Here is a 25,512-nt window from a genome sequence, read left to right as displayed (position 1 = left end):
AACATTTTTTCTTTGACGTGTGGGTCCCTCACATTTGAAAATCGGTTGTATGCTTACGCTCTTAACAATCCCAGTGTTTACCCCGCCTGAGCAGTTTATCAATGAATTCTTCTTTCCAGCGAATATCAAATGTTAAATATGTTAAAGTATGGATGGATATCATCCATACATTTTCTAATCCGCTTATCCACCGAAGGGTTGAGGGCGTGCTTGAGCCTATCCCAGCTGTCTGCGGGCAGTAGGTGGGGTACACCCTGAACTGGTTGCCAGCCAATCGCAGTGCACACATACACAAACAACCATCCGCAGTCATAATCACACCGAGGGACAATTTAGAGTGTTCCATCAACTGGTCATGCATGATTTTGGAATGCAGGAGGAAACCATAGTACCTGGAAAAAACTCACGTAGGCACTGGGAGAACATGTAAACTCCACAAAGGAAGGCCGCAGCCGCAATTGAACCCTGCACCTCTGCACTGTGAGGCTCATGTGCTAACCAGCCGTGCCACCCCACCCTCAGTTAAAGATATGTCAAGTAATTAATTGTACGCCAAAACAACAACCTGAGGCTCCAGCTCACTCATGAACTTTATGAGGACAAGCACAATAGAGAATGGAAACTGGGAACCCCGCATTCTAAGTATTCTCAGAGAGCAACAAGGTAGCTACTTGTTTACGTAGGTCATGTCACAAAGCCCTCGCTCTTTGATTTCATCCATTTGTGCAGTGGTTACATCATTTTTTAGTTATTAAAAGTGAGTTTATTTGCACTTGATTGTTATTTATGCACTACAATTTATTTTTGTACAATACTGGTGCCGTTTTTTTCAAGCAAAATATAACAAGCCACCACCTTTGTCCTTGAAATGCATAGTATACAGGTTTAAATTTGTTACATTTAGCAGGCCCAATTGAGTGAGATTCAGTATCCTACTTACAGTACTAGTACTTAAACACAACGCTTGACACCTGAGATTTAAAAAAAAAACATAACTGGGTAAAAACATAGGCAGTCTGACAAAAAAAAAACAAAAAACAAAACGAGACATATGAAAATGAAACACCTGCATAGGGCCCAGTGGCCACTAGGAGCCACCCAAGAGCAATTAACGGCCAATACAGCCCGAGTAGCCTGTCTTCATTTTATTTTTTGACGTAGTCTTGAGGAAAGAGAAGCAATTACACCTTTTTGGCCACCTTATTTCAGGTACCACTGTTCAGTTGCATCAGAATTAAAATAATTTAGATTTAGTAATATTCATGAATGAAGAGTTATGGATCAGTAACAGGCGGACTTTTTTTCTGAAACTATGAATTACAACGCGTTGTAAGTTACATATTGTACAAGCTTTTATAGGTCAAATATATTTTAAAAATTCTGTGCTCGGGAGAAAAGTAAATTCATTTTGAAAAGTTTGTCAAAAATACATTTAAGGACATAAAGCCATCTGTGATTACATTTTGCTCTCGACACCATTTTTAGCATACTGCATGTTAGTCTCTTTTACCAACAAAACATCATTATTCTCCTTCAATGTTTCACAATTGGGAGAATACAGAAATCGGGATTTTCGTCCGTTCCTTTTTGCAGTTTCTCTAAATCATCCAGTGACCTGCACTCTCCTCTATAGCCCCATTCACAAGTGTTCAATGCATGGGGTTGAGGTCTGGGGACTGAGATAGCCATGGGAGGAGTTTAATTCTGTGTCTGGGGAAGCATTTTTACAGTTTTCAGTATGAGAGCATGCTTCTACAATAAAAAACACATTTATTTTGATTTTTTATTGGAGGCTTTTATCACATTCTAACCAGGCGTCCAATAATTACAGACGGCAGTGGATCGGGGTATTTTTAGTTTGTATTTATTATACTCAAGATAATTCGTCAAGGGGAGATCAGGCTTTGTGCCCTGCATTGAGGCTAACAAGTGTTTCCCTTTTTTACTTCACTATGACTTGCTGTAGGCCAACACGTATTTTTTTATGGGAACAGCATATTCCTTGGAGTTTGGCAGGAAACCCACTCGGTTTGTTTGCAAACACGCCGCGTGAACCGTGCAGGGCGCAGCATATGCTGCGCGCACACATGCAAATAAGATAAGATAAGAAATACGTACGGACTGCCTGGCATACAGCGGTGTGTGCAAATCGGACCACAGTGCCGCGCCTCTCTTTTTCCAAAGGGAGTTAAGTGTACTTCCACAATTAGCGGCTTCCATGAACGTGAAACGCGACGAGGGACGCGTACACCTGACACTATGTCCGGTGGCCAGGAGGGGACCGGACACGCGAGTCAAAGATCTCGACCACCGGGGAGCGACGAGAGGCGCAAGGGCCGCCTCGTGTGCGCTCTGGAGATGGAGATGACCAAGCGCGCCATCTCCAAGGTGGATTGTGGGAACTACGACGGCTTGGTGCACAGAAACGGAGGGGACTCGGCGGAGGTTTCCGTGCCCGTGTCTCTTCCCGGCAAGAGGGGCACTCAAATGGAGGGAGACGACCTGTACAGGCTGCGAGACAGAAAGTTCTTGCTGGAGGACAAGAAGCGGCTGTGCGCGCTCTCTTTGGGCTCAGCTCTGCTCGGAATACTGCTGATGATCCTCCATACTGAGATGTGCCCATTGTTCTACAAACCGGTACGTGCGCCTAACTAACACTCTTCTTTTTCTATTAAAACCACTATGCGTTTACTGAACACGTTCTCCTTCATTACAACAACTAGATTATGGACAAAGCAGCAAAGAAAAACAACAAAGATTGCATGAAAGTATGGATTTCAACACAAAAGGGCGTAAAACTGATAATCCAATAAAATAGTCAATGTAATTTACTGGCAGAGGTGGTAAAAGGACTCGCTGAACTGTACCATACTTTTCTAGACTGACTTGGACAGACACCTGTAAAAGTTTAAATACTGGTTCAACTGATCTACTTAAGTAAAAGTACAGACTGTTGTAAAAATAAGACAAATAAAACAAAACTGCAAACAAAATAATATCTGTCTTTTCTTCACTTGCACTTGTTTGAAGTTGCCAGGATCAATGCCAAACTCGGAACACGGCCATCAGTGGGGAATATCTTGCTTCTCCAAATCAGTTCTTGTCGTTGTTCACGGTTGACATTCCTACGTGCCTTCTTACAAAGAAATGGAACTGGCCAATTTTGACAAAGTAAGGAGTAGGAGGTATATCTATTTTCAAATGTAGGACATAAAAGTTAAAAGTTGTAAAGTAAATATACCTGAAAAATCTACCTAAGGACAGTAAAATGTATTTGTACTTCATCAATTCTTGCTATTGGTGAGTGCAACATTTACTTGTCACTATAGGCTATAGTATATATACTGCACTGATAAACATCCGCTCAAGCTTAAAATTTTAAGTAGTCGATTAAAAAGACCAAAACTCTGATAAACATTCAATACACTGAAAATGGGCGGTATCCGAGCAATGACGTCATTGATCCGTCAGCAAATTATAACATGATAACCATTTATCGATTTTGCATTCAATACAAGATATCGGCCAATCCAATCAGATATGTCTAAAGTCTAATGTTGAACCATATTGCTCTTTTTTTCTGCATTATAACTACCCTGTCCATAAAAACACCCGCTTCCTTGTCTGTCGCCATAACAACTTTCATTAGCGAGCAGACAGCCCAAGTCGTGCCAAACCTGCACAGGGGCTTTGAACCCCTGGCTGATTCGTGACTCCAATTCCAGACACACAAACTCCTGACATCAATATGCAGATCGCAGTAGATAACAAAGGCAAGCTTGCACAGAAAGGTTCCCATGCATGCAAACCATTAGACCACCTTGCTGTGGAGTCAGTGATAAATAAGACATGGAAGTGAAATGAAACAAGTGGCAATTGCTTTCCACACAACAGGGCGGGAGAAGTCAGTGTCAGGTGTTTAACTTAAAACGGAGAAATATTCTCTGAAACTTTGTCCCTGTTGGGGGGATCTTTATGCTGAACGGTAACTGAGGAAGAAAGGTGGAAAAATGCTGATGTCTTCATGCAGTTCAATTAGGGCTTACTAACATGCACTATAATGTTTTTTTTTTTTTTAAGGGCCGCTTTGTTCCTTCATATCTGTATTCCACTCCTCATTGTCTTGAATGCACAACCCCTCATTGTATAAAGCTATTAGCCATGCAGACTCTGTGCTGGCCAAGTAATCCAGCATTGATTGCAGACTAATTGGCGTTTGTTTTGAAAACCACTCCAGTGCATTAATGCTGCCTGGTAGTGAAAGCGGAGGGCCCATCAAAGTTAATGGCAACGTACAAAAGTTATATTTTAAGCCCGACCTTGACGGTTGTGCACGAAAAAGAGGCTATTTCGGGAGGATTTTTCCACATTTGGCCTCTTCCCCTGCAGCTAGATTAACCTCAGAACTTTCCGCGTCATTTAGTGAATAATGTCAGCGTTTGCATGGGCAGTTTGAAAGCCAGTACATGAGATGGTCAGTACGGCTATGTTGGAGGCAGCAGTGTGCACTTGCCCTTGCCCTCCAAAGGCAGACCAAGATGAAAGGTTTTCAGCTTGCTAGGTTTTATTCTTGCACTTTTCGGTGATTATATGATTATTCAATTAATTTTGACTTTTCAACTTTATTTTTACAAGGGGACAGCAACAGTTTTTAGAAAGTCTGCTTCTGAATTCTGAGCTTCCAGCTTTGAATCACATCACTGGCTTCCTTTCACATTCCAAAAACAATGGCTGTGAGGTTCAACGAACACTTTAACATGTCCAAAAGTGTGAATGGGAGTGAAAATGAATTGTCTTGTTAATTGTCTTTTTGCGTCCTGTGATTGGCTGGCAACCAGCCCAGGGTGTACCCTGCCACCCAAAACACTCATGACGATAAGCACCATAGTCATTGTATTAATAAGATAGTTTACCCTGATCCACAAAATGATGTGAATGAGAAAATTTTAGACAAAGTTGCCTAAAGTGTACATACAAAAATGATTAGATTGAATCTTAAATTATTTCCTGTGAAACTCTTAAATAAACCATACAATCCCCAAATCAGGTGCATGTGACTTCCCTTGGCTTCCAATTATTTATTACATTACCAACAAACCAGACCGAAACCTTTGCATTGAATTTTCATTATGTTTTCCCTTCACCGACCTGCCGATGATGTCTCGTCCAAGACTGTGAGAAACAATCTGTGCGAAGGTTAACCCAAAAGTAAACTCATCGGGCTCGAAATGACTATTTCCAACAGGAAAACATTACAAAAACACTTTTAGAAAGCTGGCAGGAAACATGCCGTTGAACTCTCTGTTATGGAATGTGGTGAAATGTTCAGCCTTTTTGTGGAGTCCACTAATTAGAACCCTGACGGAATACAGACACAGTGTGGACGCTATTGCAGAAACGGGAGGGAAAAACATGGGGAATGCCAACGGGGGTGTCACATCGTACTACCTACACGCTCAATTTTCCCCGATGCTGAATGTTTGTCATTAACTTTTGAAATGTAAATCACATTTGAGTGGCGTCAAAACTTCCACTGACCTTGTAATGGATGCTTTCAGACTTTGAAACAAAATACCTTGTGAGAAGAAGGTGCAGTGGAGTCCTGCATGGACCGGGGCTGAATAGACAAGAGAAGCATCTGTAAATTATCCATTCATTCACAATTGCGCTTGTTTAGGGTGGCAGGTGAGATGGAGTTTATCCCAGATGAGTTTCGGGTACGACCGGGACTGGACACCCGCCAGTCGCAGGGCACATACAGTACACTGCAGCAGTAAATATACGTACATATATGAATACACACACACACACGCACGCACGCACGCACGCACGCACACACACACACACACACACACACTGAAATTCATGTCTAAACGATTGAGTGATGATAGAAAATATTTATCAATGAATTTGATAATCGCTTGGTGGTCAGTTAATCGATTTATTGTCATGTTATTTCTATCTTTGGCGTTGAGCTCTCTGAAGGGCCTCGCTGTCAGTGCGCGCTTTCTAAAGAACTGCAGTGGTTCGGTTTGACCTGCTTTTGTGTTTTCTGATCCCCGCCGAGGGATCAAGGCTCTTCAAAGTGATCTAGCTTTATTCCACAACAGCTTTCTTCATGTATATTGAAAGATGTAAGATGTAACACCATCTTGACCTCATTAAAAAAAAAACCTCAATCATCAATTCAGACTGAAATATTTAATTGCTTCCTATTGACCAAAATCAAATTTTTTTCTTACTTAGTCACAATGTTGTTTTTCCTTTGTCCAGGGCACCGATATTGCCTTAATCATCAACTGTTCCATCACCCTGTCCACTGGCTGTCTCCTCATCTTCATCATCGCGTTCCATTACAAGGACATCAGAGTGAGTTCCTTTGTTTCCAATAATTTGGGTTGCCTCACGGTACTGTTTTGATTTGCGTGCGAGAACAGCTCCTCATCAGGGTGTGGCCTGCCATTTTTTGTGCAACATGCCAATAGATGTCCAAAACAATTTACTTTGACTTGGAGGGCAATTGTCGCTGGTCTCACTTCGCTGATGGTAGTCTCAACACCAATTACACACACTCTTTTTGGTAAATTGATATGTACTTTAGAATAGAAATCCCTCCTCAAAACCTTTGTCCACATGAGCATACACATTATTTGGAGTTGCACCATGTTTCCAATCCACATGGCCGTTGTGTGTGAACTCAGTATACTTTGTACGTGAAGGGATTGGGCTGAGATTAAACACAAGAAACACTCTCTCATAATTACAGCATGCATGTGCATGAAAAAAAGTGCGGAAAGTTCTTATGTGGTGGGCCACACGCAAACCGGTAAACCCTTCTTTATTGGCCTTAACACTATCAGAAGCAATGACCTGCATTTGCACCCTTAATTTGAATATTTGTTTCATTAAACTGCATTTGTTTCGTCCTGACAGCTGACAGTCTTTGTTCTACATGTTAAACATTTATGATGGCGCATTGCTTCCAGTTGTAGATGTGAATGTTTGAATTGATTGGATTTTTTTTTATTTTATTTTTTTGTCAAATCAGATTTCAAGATCTTCACTTGTCGATGATGTAAAGTTGACCGCTGTAAAGCGGGTACCCTTAGATTTCTTTCTAGCCCTGATCGTGCGTCTGTGTGTTACCCTCCCACCCCCATGACACACACACACACGCACACACACACACGCACACACACACACAACACACACACACACACACACACACACACACACACACACACACACACACACACACACACACAGTTGAACAGTGGTCAGTGGGTGCTTTTTTATAACATTTAAGATGATGACAATAATAATGCATTAAAATGAAGTGATTTCTGCATTGATTCAATGGGTTTGATGCACGCTGTTGTCATACTTATGAATGAAATCAAATGACATCGACCACACATATCAACAAAGTGCAGAATCTGTCTGCCTGCGCTTTGATCAATCCACCAAGATTGTGTTACACCACTTGCGCCACAACTTAGACCTGCTTTCAGCTTGTCTAACGTCATGTCTCCTCTCTGTGTATTAGAAAATACCTTCAGTCCGCCAGAATGCTTAGCATGGTGTCGCGCAGTCTGCCATTTTCCCAAACATGTTAAACGAAACTTGCACTGGCACGAAAATGAAGATGCAACAGATTTCATGCCTAGCGCATATGTGCCTATCGACAAAAACGGAGCCCTGGCCTTAAGAATTTCTAGCAAGCGTTGGACAAAATAACTACCCCGTTTCTTGAAACAATCATAGTTGTTCTAACAATCCCAGCTAAAATAGAAAAAGCAATCATAATCATTATAATAATAGTCTATGTGAGCCCTGCGAGTGGCTGGCAACCAGTTCAGGGTGTACCCCGCCTACTCTCTGAAGACAGCTGGTATAGGCTCCAGCACGCCCTGCGACCCTTCTGAGGATAAGTGGATCAGAAAATGGATGGATATTAATAACACTACTACTACAAAATAATAATACATCTAATGTAAGTCGCTGTTGGTGTAGTGGTCCGTTCGCCTGAGCGGGCAGCATGGAGTCGGTTCCCCACTCAGTGACGATGTGGATATGGATGGTTGTTTGTGGCGACCAGTTCAGGGTGTAGTCCCCCTTTTGCCCGAAGTAAGCTGGGATAGGCACCTTATTGATTCACTACTACTACTACAAATGATGTGCGTGGTACAGTTGTGTGCCGTTGTATTGCACATTTATATAGTATTGATAGCGTCTATAATTGCCACGTGATAGCAGTGGTATTAAGAGGTGCATTAAATTCCCGACTGAACCCCATGTGGCAAATGCACTGCCTACTCTTGAGGCAGAGCATTTGCTGTGGCAGTCTTATTACCTAAAGTGTTTTTAAATATGGTTAGGAGCCGTGTGCGATACAAGGAGGGGTCCATGCATGCTGAAAAGAGATAAGGAAGAGCGAACACACTCACAGTGTTTACCATCTGTAATATTTTTCTTGTCTTTTATTGTTCGCAATGATAAACTCATCACATCCAGCACATTAACGTTCTGATTGTTTAGATTAGTGCAAGCAGGGAACATTAACTGCATTAATCATTTATGGAAACTATTATATGATGTATATCGCTGTGTTGATGTTTGAAGTTGTGTTTATTCTAAAGCCAAAAGGTCTTGAAACTGTTATCCCGAAAGATTATCAGGTTTTTTTTTCCAATGTAATGTTATCCTTTGCACATTAACACATATATATCACATCCATGTATGAGCATGACACATTTTGCATTAATTCTTACCAGTCCTGACTCTGCATTTGTGTAAGTATGGCAACGTCAGGACGATAGTTCTTTACATTCCGGATATTCTAGTTTCAATGTTAATTCAGATTGAATGTAATAAAATTTCCTATGCCTTTCAGCTCTTCATCATCGATCACAACCAGGTAGACTGGCGTATCGCCATGACCAGCCACAGGGTTTTTCTGATCACTCTCGAGCTATTAGCCTGCGCCATCCATCCCGTCGGCACATACTGGGAGGTGGGCCTCCACGGCAACTCGTCTTTCTCACCTCCACTGTGTGACTCCAACCATCACAACACGGCCCTGGCGAATTTGGAGCTGCTGCTGTCGGTGCTGATGTTCTTGCGCCTGTACCTGGTGCACCGGGCTGTCCTGTTGCACAGCAAAGTGTTGCTGAGCGCCTCCTACAGGAGCATTGGCTCACTCAACAATATCAATTTTACCTTCCGCTTCGTACTCAAAGTGCTGATGAACAAGTACCCGGCTCGCACCCTGCTGGTGTTCATCCTCTTCTTCTGGCTCACGGCATCCTGGATGCTGACCCTTTGTGAGAGGTACGAAACACATCAACAGTATAGATGCTAATTATTGCATGTGGAGTGATGATGAAGTGGTTTCACTTCAAGTCAAACTGTTTGCGAAAGCGCATACAACTGTAGGACCTATGAAATGCAAAGTCTCTGAGCTTCTGAGGTCAATAAAAAAAAAAAGTAACATGAATAATCATCAAAACTTAGTTAAAGATTGTCATGCAAGACTTCAGCAAGTCTCACGACCTTAGTCGGTTGGTTGTGTCCAAAAAGTGAAGTAAATTAAGCAGTAAGACTACAGCATTACCATACGCATCAATCATTTGTTTGCAATGCTCGCCTTCTTCGACCTTGAACAATGGTTAGGTTCTCATTGCACTTGTTTACACAGTGTTTTGTTTTTCAGATTTTATTATAAACATTGTTAAACTTCTGTTTTCTTGTATAAAAGGTTGGAATGTTGCCAAGAATTGCCAGGTCAGCTAAAATGAGTTTTAAATGGGAACAATTTGACCCTAGGGACGAATATTTATTCTCTGTTACTTCCTATTACAAATTGAAATACCCCCCAAGGACCCCCTCAAAATAATAATGGAGGTCGATGGGTGCCTTAGCATGGTTTGTGTTCGCTGTCAGGGACCATTTTTCCCTTGGAAATTCAATAATGAGATCACCCTGATCGTAGTTCTCTCTGTACCATGGCTTGTGTTTAAGATATGACCAAAAAAATGCCAGAATCTGATGTCAAACAAATGTCAAGACAACTTTTCAGAGGGAATGTGTCAGGACATGTAATACAGTACATCGATTTTTCTTTAACAGCAAGATTATTGCCCGGCAGGCAACTGGTTAGCACGTCCACCTCACAGTGCAAAGATATAGGGTTCAATTGCAGCTCTGGCCTTCCTGTGTGGCATTTGCATGTTCTCCCCTCCCACATTCCAAAAACATGCATGGCAGGTTCATGGAACACTCGATATCTTTCCTCGGTGTGATTGTGAGCTCGAATGGTTGTTCGTCTCTCTGTGCCCTGCGATTGGCTGGCAACCGATTCAGGGTGTCCCCCCGCCTACTGCCCGAAGACATCTGGGATTGGCTCCAGCACACCCTCAACCCTTCTGTGGATAAGCGGATTAGAAAATGGATGGATGGAATCAAGATTATTATGACTTCAGCTTGCAAATACAGTAACACCGTTAATGAACATATTTGACAATAGTGTCAGTATAACATTTGAACTATTCATTTGTCATGTCATTTTTATTCTTGTTAAATTAAGCCCTGCACTGCAGACAAACACAAGCAAACACAATTTCTATGTTTGCTCTGGATTTCATCCATAGTCGAAACTTTTACTCTTCCATAAATCCTGATGGTCATTTTAACTTGTCTTTCTAGTTAGACCTTTACAATATTGGTTGTGATTAGCTCGAGACATATAGTTGAGTGTGGAATGTCCGACGGTTGTTGACATTGTATTCAAGAAAACCAGTTTGCATTTAGACATAGAGCGATTCGAGTTGCTCATGTGACTAACAGGCCACACCTTATAAGACTTAGGTACACATGAGATGTTTTAAGCTCATGAATGTCCAGTCCGTATGATGACACATACCTGTACATTTTTTAATCTTGTGGCTTCAGATTGAGGGAATATGATGTGAATTGTTCAAACTGACCAATGATTCGAAAAGACACAAGCTAACTCGTGAAAAGATACTGTCAAGCAGACACACTGCACAATCTTTGAATGGAAAATGAAGTGAATTGGGGTCAAAAATATACAGTAGATGAAATTAATCCTTCCTGCAAATTTTAAGCGGGGTTTTCTTTTTCAGTTTTACTTCATAAAAAATATTAAACAGAAACAGACCCGGCCCGCAGCACTCACTCTCGCAGATCCGCCGGCCTGTGTTTGTCTGCAATGTTACCAACATGGGGTCTTACCTGCCTCCATGCGGAGAAATTGATGATTCCAACACATTTCTGAAAATATATTAAGGCATTAATTTATATGGTTTCCACAAAATAAAAGTCCATGTTAATTCGTGAACTTAATTTTGGCTTTGATTTCAGCACTGTGTTGCAAATGTTACCAACATGGGGTCTTACCTGCCTCCATGCAGAGAAATGGATGATTCCAACATATTTCTGAAAATATAATATATTAAGGCATCAATTTATTTTAAAATTACTTTTTTTTTTTTACAAAATTTTACCTTAAGGAAAAATCTCACTTGACTCGCATGTTATTTTCATGAAATTACATTACAGTTGTTGTATTTTTTTTTTTTACAAAATTTTACCAGAAGGAAAAATCTCACTTGACTCGCATTTTATTTTCATGAAATTACATTACAGTTGTTGTGTTTTTCTATTCTGAATTTGTTTTAAATTAATAAGGTCAACTTCAGCACTCGGTGAGGACATATCACAATCGTGGGCAAATGTGGAATTATTAACAATAGCAATTAATGGTTTCCACAAAATAAAAGTCCATGTTAATTCGTTAACTTAATTTTGGCTTTGATTTCAGCACTGTTGCGGTTTAAAAGTAAATTAAGAAGCAGTTTCACTCACTGTGTTGATTCCTCTCCACTGTAGACAGACTGCAGGCTCGACAGATCACATGGAAACGGCCTTGTGGCTCATCGCCATCACCTTTCTGACGGTGGGCTACGGCGACGTGGCGCCCAAAACGCCCTGTGGCAAATCGGTGTGTCTCTTCACCGGAGTCATGGTAACTCACTTACACTTTCGTTCACTTTTATTGCCTAGACGTGCGAGTTGCGGTCTCGTAGATGCTTTATCTTGATTTTACTTGCTCAGAATTATCCTACTTTTTTCATGGTGAGAACAAGTTGATCAGAGAAAAGCATACAAGATGTTCCGTTGCTGTTCTGTTTCCTCATATTGCATCATGTGCAAAATGTTCCTTTCATCAAGGTCTGCTTCATCTGCCTTTTGTGAGGTGAGGAAGGAGTGTTCACCTCTACTTTAGTTACTTCAATCAAATTGACCTACATTTGTTCCCCCCCTTTTTTAAAAAGGAAATCTACTCTGTTTTATTCCTCATCATATTTTATTCTGTATTCTTCTGCCTAACATTCATTTTTAATTGCTATCTTGCTATTCCTAATTGTGCTTACATTTATCACGCTTTCTTGTTGGATTTCTTCAAAGCCTGACATCGAGTACGGGCTATTGAGTGAACAAATTTACTTTTTTTTCAGTGAAGCAGACCATCCATGTCACATTAATAGCCACTGCAGAGTGATCATAGGAGCTGTAAAGCTGGAGTGTCGAAATTTGCATTTGTTTGTCCATCTGTTAGTCAATTACCAGTCTAGTTAATAGTTAATTGAGGATGACAATCACCAAAAATGTTGTTCTTGACTCATGGCATAGATAGACGGGCCAGGCCATTTCAAGATAAGTTTATCAAAAAAATGCTAAATGTATATGTAAAATGTTATTAATTTTATGAGTACAATTTAATCATATATTTTAATGATTTATTTTTAAATGAACCCTCCTCTTATGTTTGTTTTTTCAGTACATCAAAAATGTTCACAGGTCAACGTGTCCTACTGCAACTTTCAAATTGTTTCTGTGAATACTGGAAAATCAGAAAAAAATCAATTAAGATGTTTTATATTTATTAAAACCAAAAAAAAATACAATGGGGGCAGGGGAGGGGTTATGTATGAGATATTTTTTGCCTCCCTTTTATGCCTTTGTGATGCGGCTGGATCATTATATTTAAGATGCCATCTAAATTCAAAACTCTTTTTGAAAATATTTCTTAAAAATGAGAAAATAGGGCCGAACCGAATAATGGTTTTGGATTCCAGAACTGCAGAGTCATATAACGTGCGATAACAAAAAATATTTATTGACAGAAAAGCGCACCGACAAAGTACAAACAGAAACCGTTGGTCACAAGGAGCCAGGAGAAACAATGCATAAACAAAAGCGCTTGCAAAAGGCAAGGGGCCGGCATTAGGGAACACCAAGAATAAACAAACGGAACTTCAAGAAGCCAATAACGCCAAGCCAATGACCAAGAGCAATAAGAAAAATAAAAAAATACTTACAAACTAGACTCTATGAATAACAAGAGCAACTATAGAGAGTATGGAGAGGTCTTGGTCATTTGAAGCACTAAAATGAACAAGGTCAATAATCCGACAAGAGACAAGGCAGCTTGGCAGTCCTGAAATACATGGCAAACTTAATTGATAAACAGGTGCGCTTGTTTGCGGGAAACACCCTTCACTCCAGCTGCGGCTGAAAACAAAAAACAGACCGACATAACAGAAACAGCTAAATAAATAAAACAAACATGAATATTACCACAGGAGACTTTGTAATTGCTCAGCGGGCAGGATTACAGAACGAAACAGGCGTGTGTTTGTGGCCTGCGGGCAAAATTTGGCCCTCCCTTGCTTTAGGGAAACGTGCCATTGTCATCATTGTCTAATAATAGGATTTTTAAATCGCGAAAAGGAGTTAAACTTGTCATGCACTATCCCAAACAAGTTAAACAAATATCTCCGTCTCATGGGAATAAGTAAGACATTGTTTGACTGAATTGCATTGTAAAAGGGCAGGATAAAAAGGGCATGTCCGCGTGCTGTTGAAAGGGGGAGTGGGTGTCCGAGTATAACAAGTGGACCAATAGCAACAGTGAGTGAAGACTGGCATTTAGTCTGTTCGCAGTGTATATGTGAAAGTAGATGAGTGGTGAGTATCTCTGCTGATGTGGGAATGAGAATGGAAAACCATCATTTCTATTTCTCCATCAGCTTTTTATAAGCTCCCCTTATAAGGCAAAGCTTTCCATCCTATCCATTTTTAGGGTCTTTTTATAGCCTTTGGCAGTACTACAACGAGGGTGTGCCAACCTGTGCCCACCACTCGGAAAAGATAAATTTCCATTTCCCAGCGGAGCGATGGTGGCAGTCAGACACCACCCAATTGCTGGCGCACCTGAAAGATGGTGGCAAGCGGACGTTGCTTAAGATGCGCTACCTCGGACATCATTCAGACAACAGCGATGTGTTGTGAGTTGAGGGTTTTCGTGGGGGTGGCAAAAAGGTGGACCCAAATGCAGGATGTACTCAAAACAAAAGGGATTTTATTTTCCAAAAATAAAATTAGGGCAAACAAAGCATCTAAAATGAAAAGATACTAAATGAGTGAAAAAAAATGTAAACCCTAATCAAAACAGGGAATGGACTTACAAATATCACAGGGGACACCAACATAAGCAAAAGCAATGCTCCTACAAAGACAGAAAGAAATCACAGAACTATTGCTGCATTCAATGAACGTAGGAATTCTGAGCTCCTACCAGGAAAAGCGCACTACAGCGTTATCTCCCTGCATAAAGGTATTTGGTGAAAAGAATGAAATGCTTTGAAGATAATATATTCCTTTGTTAATGTAAATTAAGGAAATTATGAAGAAGGTTTGCTGGAGGTCAAAAAGTGTTATGATGAACCAGAACAACAACAAATTTATCGGAATCAGACATGTTTGTTGTTTACATTCACTGTGAACATTTTGAGGTCATAACTGGGACAATCCAAATAGGACGTTTCAGACTTCCCAGCTTCCTCGAATGCAGCATAAATCCAATCAAATTGGTGAGACAATGAAGAACACCTGGACAAGATACAAGTGGCTGAGGGAGCTGATTGGTTGAACACAAGGGACAGACTGGTGGACACAAAAACATAACGAGACAGATAAGACATGAAAAGGGCCATTCATCCATTTTCTAATCCGTTTATCCTGAAGACTGTCGCGGCCGTGCTGGAATCTATCTCTGCTGTTTTGAGGCAGGAGGCAGGGTACACCCTGAACCGGTTGCCAGCCAATCGCAGGACACACAGAGACAAACAAGCAACCGCGCTCACACTCACACCTCGGGACAATTAGAGTGTTCAATCAGCCTGCCATCCATGTTTTTGGAATGTGGGAGGAAACCGGAGTACCCGGAGAAAACCCACGCAGGCACAGGAAGGCCAGAATCGAACCTTGCACCTCTGCACTGCAGTGGGACGCGAACGTGCTAACCAGTCGAACGCCGTGCCACCTCAGACATGATAAAACTAAAAACCTATCAAAACTACGTCAGCAAAAATAGGTCATGACAGTTTGCCTATGTGGATGCGATTCCATGTGGCTAACCGGTGTACACTATATGGACAAAAGTATTGGGACACATTGCTTAGGCATTCAAACAGAAAACAAGCTAGATAGGAATTTGGACAGATCTGATACAGAGCTTAAATTTGAAAATGTTGCAGGATCTGCAGCACCTGGAGAAACCCCACACAAGCCTGTCGAAAACATGAATAACTCCACAAGGAGACGGCGTAGCCGAGATTCAAAATGCAGTGTGTGACCAGTAGGATGCTGTCGCTGTGTATGGTTCTTCCACACTCTCCTGGTGCTCTGGACCAAATATCAACACAACACTTTAAAACACTAAACAGGAGTCAATGGCAGCAGCAGAATAAACTGTTTGGCATAGACAGTAAAGATTTGTCACACCCTCTATTATGCTTTTTCTCATACAATTAGGGCATCATTTAAGGGGAAAAGAATATTTGTCGAACCATAAGGTGTCCCTTATTGTTAGGTGCAATATCAATGAACCGGCCGTGTCATTTACTTTGTGGTTCCACATTGTAACATTGGAGGCGCGGCCCCAGAAGCGCTGAGCTCGCATTCGGTCTGACCGCAGCATGAGGCTAGTAGGCCTACATTTCCCTTGATTTTCAGACATGCAAGCAGGAAGTAGCTCTCGGTCCGGTATGACGAAAACATGGATGCCTGCTAGCAATTTGATGTGCATGAGAATGACAATTTGAACATAATAGGAAGGAATTTTAATAAAAGACGCTGAACTGACAAGCTGACATCCATGCATAAAACGTACCGGATTACAAAGTGTGCTGTCGATTTTGGGGAAAATGAAAGGTTCTTAAGTGCGCCTTATGGTTCAATAAATATGGTACAGTGAACCCCCATTATTTGCACGGCATTGGGACGGACGGAGCCATGCTGCGAACTGTGAAAATCTATGAGTAATGAGTAACCCAAAAGGGTTTATAATTGCCTATAGATGCCACAAGATGGCAGCAAAGGACTACTTCTGTGAAAATGCATCTTTTCGCCTCATATCAACATAGTTCTTTGGCAACAAGATGCCACCTGATAGCACCAAAGCAGTATTGCCGTTTACTTAGAATAAAACCGCACGTGGGTTTTTCCAGCAACTAACATAGGAAAGGTCCCCCACAAAATATCCATAAATCGCTGAATGCTGAATCCTGAATATATAGCTCACTGTCCTGTTCACGTTACTTTTGTCCAAATAGTGTATGTGATTCAAATCGAATGCTTTCTTACATTTTACTTTGTCCTTCTCTTTTTGATGCAAGCTGAAGAGAAAAAAAAAGGTAAAATGTGCTTTTGTTTTTGTTTGTGGTGGTCATGGGGTTCCTTCAGTGTTTTCAGTGCGTGTTCTGTGACGTGTGTGTTTGTATTACAGTGTGTGTATTTTTGTTTTGGAGGTCTGTCTTCATCATTCTGTCGTCCTGTGCCCAGCAAAGACAGCCAGCTATTCTCAGAGGAAACCGGCACTAATATAGCTGTGCCACACAGCCTTGTGTTTAACTTTTGAACCCTATGTGTAAATAGAACTTTGATTTATAGGACAAAACCATACGAGGTATGAGGAGCCACATTGCCCTATTTTATTTAACTATTCTTTGCTTCAAGAGGAATATGTCGCCAAGGTCTCAATATTTGTTGGTGTTACATTCATAGAGATGATTTCATTTGGTGCGTGTGATGGACAGTTTTATGTGTTTGTGTCGGTTTTCAGGGTGTAGCCTGCACCGCAATGCTGGTCGCTGTGGTAACCAAGAAGCTGGCATTGAATAAAGGGGAGAAGCATGTGCACTTTTTCATGCTGGACATCCAGATCTCAAAAGGGGTAAGAGCTACAAAAAACACATTCTTAATTCATGTGGCATTCATTTACTTTCACATATAACATTCTGATATTTCCAAAACACCATTTGCCAAAAATGCGATTTAATTAGCTCATGAAAAGTTGTGCTGTCATGAAGTCATAACGAGTTGTTGAGTGGTTGTTATAGTTTACGTGAACCCTGAACAGTAATAAAAGATGAGGAAATTACAAATTGTAATTGTAATATTTTGCGAGTGAGGTGATAGAGTTGTGTTTTATGTCAGGGGCCCCCAACCTTTTTTGCCCCACGGACCGGTTTATGTCAGACAATATTTTCAGGGACCGGCATTTAAGGTGTGGCGGAAATAATACAACAAAATAATATGGTATGAGCTGCATGAAAACTGTGGTGTTTTCGAAATATCATAATAAACACAAGGAGCGTCTAATCTCGCCGCAACACTCCGATCGCTATGGCAATGTTTAATGCCTTCAAAATACGATACAACGCAAATTCAAAGTGCATGAAAATGACGACTCACCACAGCACCGAGCTTGATTTTCTGCAACCAGACGGTCCCATCTCGGGGTAATAGGAGAGACAATGACACCTCAAGTGTGTGGTTTATGTCCAGTCTACTTCGTCATTTTGTTTTCGTCGCCGTTGCTGCATAATCCCCCCGCCTCACACAGGTAGGATGTCGGAAATAGCAACAGTGCTATTGTGGCGATCTCAGAGTATTCAGCCATAACTTTAATCCAGTTCTCTCGAACGTACTTTTAAGGCCGCCGTCATTTGCGATCTCCAGCAGTTTTTTTACTCATTTTGCGAGCTCCGGTGTTTGTTTTTAGCCTAATTGGTCACGTTACGGAGAAGCGTGGCTTGACGTGTGTCAAGCTGGACACAGACGGATGTAAAGGAGAATCCGGTAATTTTTCAAAATAAAACATCTTTCGTATTCCGAAATAAATAAAACGGAATTAAGGCAAGTTCTTTCTGTGCGTCCCGGTACCAAATGCCCGGCTGACCGGTACCGGGCCGCGGACCGGCGGTTGGGGACCCCTGTTTTATGTAATATATTTTGTATTGTCGCTTGAACGGACCATCTGTGTGGGCTGCAAGGGAGAATGTGAGAATGTTACTTTGGCTTGAGCAAGTCATGAAGTCATTCTGTCCTTGTGCACGTTAATATTTGGTTGCTTAATTGTTCGAAGGTTCTGTCGTGCGACACGACCTACCGAGACACCATTAAAAACAACTAAATGAGGGGATGAATTTTAAACAATAATAATAAAGCGGAAAGATATTTGGATTTACAGTATCTACAAATCTATTATTTTGGCCATACATGATTGATGTTCACCTCAATGCTTTGGCCAGCATGGTGGGAGAAGTGGAAACTTGACCAATTTCTATGTGTCATGCACATGTTTTGGTTTGTAGTTTTTTTTTTTTTCATATTTATTTTTAGCCCGGTCAACCTTTTTACAGCCTTTTCAAGGCGTCAAACAGAGGAAATCATCTTGAGTCCGGAAAGCAACTTGTGTCAGTTCAGGACGACGGCAGTGATTGGCAGGAAACTCTGTGTGTGTGTGTGTGTGTGTGTGTGTGTGTGTGTGTTGACAGAATGGTAGCCTTCATATGGTGGGGATGAAAATCATGAACGAGGGGCTCCTGTTGTTCACGTAATTACAGCATAACAAACATTCACATACTGTGAATCAAATTTAGTTAAGGCAAGGCGCGATAACTGTTGTACAGTAATTCCTTGTTGATTGCGGGGGTTGTATTTCAGACCACCCCACTGATAGACAGAATCGGCAAAGTAGCGACCTTGTTAGTTGTATTCGTCATCTATGGTATATTTTAAAGCTTTATGCATCAAACCCACTATGATATGTATGCGAGATGTAGGTATTATTTTGTCCACTTGGGGCCTGGCTTGTTAAAGGGACGTCGGATTCGGCGAGTGCAGAGTTGACTGGCTGTTAACTGGCTAAACCATGAGCCACTCTGCGTTGAGTGACTTGACATCAGCAAACGGCAGGCCATGTGGGAATATGTGCTTGTGTGTACCGGCGGCTATGTCAATCTTTGACCACCCTCAAGAAATTACAATTCATTTCATTAGCAGTGGTAAGCTATATTAAATGAGCTAGCACTGTTCACTTGAGTTAAATAGCTTAAAGTAAGGCTTCATTAATTTTACATCGGTTGTTTGACCACTAATAATGAAATAGTTTATCTTGGAAAAATGCATAAGAGCTGAAAAATACGCCTCTGTATTAATATATTTCACTTTTTTGGCAACATTTTCAACACACAGATACGTACGCCCGTATTGGGTCCGACGAGACGTAATGTATCCTCACTGCTGGACAATAGAGACACATTGGATGAGGAAGACACAAAGAAAAACAATGCCTTAGTGCACTGCCAAAACATTGTGGATTACTCCCACAGCATGTTTTTATAGCATTTCTGGCACTTAATATTTAGTCTTGGCGGCACGGTAGTCGACTGGTTAGCACGTCCGCCTCACAGTGCACAGGTGCAGGTTTCAATTCTGGCTCCGGCCTTCCTGTGTGGAGTTTGCATGTTGTCCCTGTGCCCGCGTGGCTTTTCAGCGGGTACTCCGGTTTCCTCCCACATTCCAAAAACATGCATGGCAGGCTGATTGAACACTCTAAATTGTCCCAAGGTGTGAGAGATTTTGAACAACACAAATTATTATAAGATAAGATAAGAAAACCTTTTATGTCTCACAATGGAGAAATTCGCAATTTACAGCAGCAAAAAATAACAGTCCAAAAAAAAAAATCAACAAAATAGTGAAACTGCAAACCTAAAATCAGTGATTGTGGGGGATTTACTGTATCTCAAAATGCTGCGACATAACAAATAGCCCCCCCCCCAATAAATAAATAAATAATTTTGTGATCGAAGGAAGCCGCTAAAAGTGAGGCGTGAGGGATGACTGAAATGGATTTCCAAGGAAGAGCTGATGGAGAAGCAAACATGACCATAAGTGTGTGCGTGTTTGTGTGTCTTGTAGAGGCGTTACTCTATTTGCAGGACTCAACAGGACTTATTCAGTGTTTGCTTCGGATTCCAAAAAAGGGAGGCGTCTAATAAACAAAGAGTAACCAAGAAATACTGCCCTGAAGCTTTTTCGGCCTCATTTAAATGATTTCTTTTGTGAGGTGAGAAGCCTTACGCGGTGTTTCTTAGCAAACTACGTGCGCTGTTTTGAAGGATACAACCATTTCCTCTCTTCCAGTGGCTGCATCCTGTCACAAGGTGCATCTTTACACATGACTGATTGTTTTGATCCTTGTGTGTGTGCGTGCATCCTTCGAGTCCAGATTTACACTGATGGGAACAAGGGAAGACACCTGGATGCTTACACTGACAGCCTCTATTAATAACCCTCGCAGTGGGGCCGGCGTGACATCATCACTGGGCCGCTACAGTGATTGGGCAGGAAAACAAAGTATGCATGAATAGAATCAAAGACAAAAGATATAAAATGTGATGCAAGAGGTGGCAACGTTGCGTAAGGAGCAGCGGGGGCAGGTTTGTTTCAATTCCAGCAGATCGCGCTGTTTTTATTTGGTTGCTGTGTACGGGGAACTCCTGCATATTTGTGTTTCGCATTGGCAGCTTCACTTTTTTGGTGGATTTTTTTTTTGTTAACCTATCCACTGTTATTCACTGAAAAACGTATCTAATGGCTGCTTGGTGCTCAGACCAAAGTCTTGTGGGATCTTGGTACCAATGAACTATGGTAAAGTGAGTTGAGGAGCTTAATTTAAACAAAAGCAGGGCTTTGTTGCCATTTTGTGTCATCTATAGGCATTTAAACAATACGCGCAGATTTTTGCTATTCACTGCAGGGTTGGGATTCTATGTACCGTATTTTCCGGACAATAAATCTGAGTTTTTTTCATAGTTTGGCCGAGGGTGCGACTTATACTCTGGAGCGATTTATGTGTGAAATTATTAACACATGATTATGTCATTCACGTTATTTTCACATTAAACCACAAAAGGGCGCTCTCGACCTGCATTGATAAATCGACAATGAGTCTGACGTAAGCGACGTAGAAGAGAAAGCGGCGCATCGTGTACCTCCTGAGTTGGGGAAGTTGTTTAAAAGTGACACCGAGGATGAAGATTTCATTGGATTTAGTGATTTGGAGTGAAACTGATAGTTTGCTAAACTTGTTAGCATGTTCTTTATGCTAGAATTATCTGAATAACTCTTCATATGTTACATCATTACTGACATTACCAGGCATGTCAGTCATGTAACGTTATTATACCGTACACTTATTCAGCCTGTTGTTCTCTATTTTATTTTTTATTTTAAATTGCCTTTCAAGATGACGTGTATGTTTTTGGTGTTGGATTTTATCAAATAAATTTCCCCCAAAAATGCGACTTAGACTCCAGTGCGACTTATATATGTTTTTTCCTTCTTAATTATGCATTTTTTGGCTGGGGCGATTTATAATCCGGAGCGACGTATAATCCGAAAAATACGGTACTGTGCATCACCGGAGAACAAGATCCAGTAAACTCACGTTAATCACAGGGTGGCATACGTTCCACGTCCATAACCAATAGGGGAAAAGCTGTCATACAGAGAGACTATTTTATACCGAAGTATGGAACTGCCAATGTGGAGGAAATGCTTTCTCGTATGATCATTTTCCTCACTGTAAACATTACTGGTTACAAGCAAAAAATGACCAAGACCTGCTCTGACTTTAGATGCAACCTTGCCAGCAATTCTGCATCCAACTATAGCACAATGTCAGAATAGGACAAAGATGGACGGACACCTTGCGTTTTCTCCTGTGCCATAAAAGTCATTGATAAGACAAATTAGTAGAATACATCTTTCCACCACTCAGATCCGCCATGCTGCTGCAAACGTGCTTCGCGAGTGCTGGCTCCTGCACAGAGCTAACCTGACCAAAGGAACCCGAGGAGAGCACCGAAGACACCAGAGATGTCTTTTGGAGGCCATCAGAGTGTATGTTACGACAGCTACAGGCAGGATGCGTGTGCGTGTGTGTGTGTGTGTGTGTGTGTGTGTTCTTTATGTAGAATTTCATAAGTCATGATTTTCCTATTTTACCAAGTCAGCAGTTATTTTTGTCCATAAATGACAATCCCAAAATAGGCATTCATATTTGTTTTTGGCAGTGTAATGCTTCACATAGCTGACTCTCTGGCTTTGTCTCTGAATGGCATACGTTGGAAAAGAAATCTGATGTGCAGTTCTATTATGTAAACATAGGAAATTACTCGATACCGTTGACACAAAATATGTTTAAAAAAAAAAAAAAAAAAAAGACGTTTGAAAAATTTCACCTTGTCCTCTGCAGATTTCGTCACTTGCGCCTCAAACAGAGAAAACTGCGCGATTACGTCAGTGAGATGGTGGACCTCCCAAAGGTAAACCATTGATATTTTGTTTTCATTGCTAACACCTAACACCTGGCCGAATGGAAAAAAAAACAATCCAGGACCTTCCCCCCAAACAACCAATGTAATATTTAAGTCATTCAACAGATGATCAAACACTAATTCAAATGTTTATTAGAAATGTCGGATGGGAAGCCGGCCATTTAACCCTTTCATGTTATCAGGTTACAGGTTATTATTGGTGCATGAAAGGGTTAAAGAAGAAAGAAATTTTTCAAGTAGAATAAACTCAGGATACGGAGGGTTTTCCGAGAAGAAGTACTGATGCGACTGGTTTATACGGAAAACTGGCCTTTTTTCCTTACAGATGCACATTTTCATTGCTTACTTTTCGTGATTAGCTTTTATTTAGTGGAGCATGTAAGTCATCCTTCCTCCAGCAACAGCCTTGTAGGATTTCGGACCGAAATATTGACCACTGCAAAAGTATGTGTGTGTTTTAAATTAATGTATTGGTTGGAAACCAAATCCAGACTTAAACCTTTGCATTTGCATGACCAGATGCAGATGATCATGTGTGATCTCAGCGCCAATTGGAATAACTCGTATCGGGAGCTGGAGCAACGGATCCTGTCCATGGAGCAGAAACTCGAAGAGCTGAGTCGCTCCTTCCAAGAAACCTCAAAGCTGCTGTCTCAGGTCTTACGTCACCGCAACCAGGAGATCAGGTAAACAAAGTTCACAACACTCGCGGCTGATGCTGTGCAGATCAGCAACATGGCACAAGATGGCCGAGGAGGGGTATCATAATGCAATGGCGGGCAATACATTTGATCCCTGGGGCCTTCAGTGGGGATTACCTGATTTAATAATACCACTATTGTGTCGTAATTGTCAATACTATACAAAAACAAAATGTACAGTAAATGGGCAGTATAAAGCAGTCATAAAGACGCAAATGAAGAAGACTTTCACAACTACTGTGAGTGACACGGAAAAATGCCGAAATGTTTGTCCGTTTTCATAGAGGATGAAGAAAATAAGAAAATTAAGACAATCACCATTGTTTAAAGAGTGAGAACACATCGACCATGTGCTTTGGTTGGTCTGTCTATGGCACCGTCATCATGTGTTTCTTTTGCAGGTGACACGGCCACTGCCCTCACTTCAGAAAATAACTTTTTGTCCGACAATGCCTACAAAAGGGAGGCGGTGAACATCTCCACCTGTGCACAGCTACTTCTACATGCTTCCAACATTTTGGAGGAGTGGCAAGAGGTTATCTTCGGGCCCAGTTTCGGGTATCCGTCACCAATCACGACTGTGGAAGGACTCATCGAGAGCTTTCAAATGTACACTGTCAAGCTTCAAGACTTGCTCTGTATTATTGTTATTTTTATTATTATTATTATAATACGCCATTTTTAAGGGCTTTTTTGATTGGACTCATCAGTGCCTTATTTATTTTAAACTCATTGGTGGTAGTGTCCAGTTTCATGAAAGCTTTGCAGAGATCATGTTTCAACACAGCTTAACAAAAACGCAATGTTGCAGACGAAGACACCTTTATTTGAAATTGTTTAAAATCTTGTCGTGTTCGTGTCAAATGAAAGATCTTCATTGTGGGATGCAGACCTAGTTTTTGTGGGGACATTGATAACAGGGTGCAAGCTGGCTGCTCTTCAGTGGCCTAACTACTCCACCTAGCGGACATTGAGTAGGTTGCGTATAGTCGGAATGAAAATATCATTGACAGTTCATTAAAACCCACAAATTATCGCAACACAGGAAAATTGAACCACACAACATATGACGTACAGTGAACCCCCGCATATTCACTCTTAACATTTTCAAATTCACATTTTTTTCATTATTATCTAAATATGCTTTCCTCTGATTGGTAGTTGCTTATATGTCGGTGTTGCCATGTCTCTTCAAGTTGACTCCGTTGAAATTTAGCGGGCCAGTGGACCAGAACGATGCCCCAATCACCCGAGAGCATTTTTTTTCCCAAGATCATCTCCATGGTGACACCCGCTTATTTATCGGCCGCTCGGCAAGCATTCTGATCCAATTGTGAATGTGTCGCTGTTTCCTGTTAAAATTTGAGAATGTAATTTTAGCATGTGAAAGCTTACGTTGACGAGGCAATCCCCCATGAAACATGCCAAAACAAACACAATACTGGTTCCAAAATGCTTCGTAGTTTCTCCAAAAATAAATTAAATAGTTGATTCCTCAATCCCTCTGAGGTTGGGAGCTTAATCAAAGTTTTTGTTTCGCACTAGACACGATATTTAAGAGGCTGAGATTCCGATGATTTGGATAATTTAAACAAGATCTCTTAACCATGAATCGACGATCAAAATAGTTGTTGATTAATTTGATATTTGAGAAGTTGTCAATTGATAAATAATTGCTCCTAAAACATACTTTGCTACCATCATGTGGGTATCAATACACTTAACCTCATTTTGTGGGCGTCAATTTCTTGCAATTTTCTCTATTCATGGCAAGGTTGGATTCGCATACCCACACCAATAGTAGGGTTTCACTGTACATCTTCCATTCAAACAATCAATCCCAAAACACATTCCTCATTGGAAAGGAAGCACTTTGTTAGAAAACCTCACATGACTGGACAAACTATCTCAATGGGGAGGATAAACTGGAGATTTTCTTTTTTTGTATGTGTATATTGCTGAAATCAGTGACGTTTCTTGTATTCTGCTGTTGTCAAAATAAATTGGAATTTGCACGTCGTTAAAACTGCTCT

The 25,512-nt window shown here is 41.1% G+C and overlaps 1 protein-coding gene across 4 annotated transcripts; it reads left to right on the top strand.

The window, feature by feature from the left end:
• Positions 1–1,816: 1,816 nt before the first annotated feature.
• Positions 1,817–25,498, top strand: kcnn4 (potassium intermediate/small conductance calcium-activated channel, subfamily N, member 4). Of its 4 annotated transcripts, XM_019886245.1 has the most exons (10): positions 1,822–2,637; positions 2,724–2,768; positions 6,274–6,369; positions 8,894–9,330; positions 11,911–12,046; positions 17,210–17,320; positions 22,220–22,341; positions 22,697–22,766; positions 23,298–23,464; positions 23,881–25,498. In XM_019886245.1, the coding sequence occupies exons 1-10, from the start codon at positions 2,260–2,262 to the stop codon at positions 23,882–23,884; spliced, it is 1,566 nt and encodes a 521-aa protein (XP_019741804.1). In that variant the 5' UTR covers positions 1,822–2,259; the 3' UTR covers positions 23,885–25,498. The 4 variants fall into 4 exon arrangements, with proteins under 4 accessions (XP_019741807.1, XP_019741806.1, XP_019741804.1 ...); XM_019886248.1 differs by lacking the exon at positions 23,881–25,498 and having other exon boundaries at positions 1,817–2,637; positions 22,220–22,361; positions 23,298–23,414; XM_019886247.1 differs by lacking the exon at positions 17,210–17,320 and having other exon boundaries at positions 1,819–2,637.
• Positions 25,499–25,512: the final 14 nt, after the last annotated feature.

This window comes from Hippocampus comes, unplaced genomic scaffold, assembly GCF_001891065.2.
Source record: "Hippocampus comes isolate QL1 unplaced genomic scaffold, H_comes_QL1_v1.1 scaffold335, whole genome shotgun sequence".
NCBI lineage: Eukaryota > Metazoa > Chordata > Actinopteri > Syngnathiformes > Syngnathidae > Hippocampus > Hippocampus comes.
Note: the sequence above shows the minus strand (reverse complement) of the source record. Positions and strands in the feature narration are given on the sequence as shown.

Bases quoted from the DNA above. Each gene is read 5' to 3' on its own strand.
- kcnn4 (XM_019886245.1), top strand. From the start codon at position 2,260: ATGTCCGGTGGCCAGGAGGGGACCGGACACGCGAGTCAAAGATCTCGA. The intron at 12,047-17,209 runs GTAACTCACTTA...GTCGGTTTTCAG, and splicing joins GTCTCTTCACCGGAGTCATG to GGTGTAGCCTGCACCGCAAT. The intron at 22,767-23,297 runs GTAAACCATTGA...TTGCATGACCAG, and splicing joins AGATGGTGGACCTCCCAAAG to ATGCAGATGATCATGTGTGA.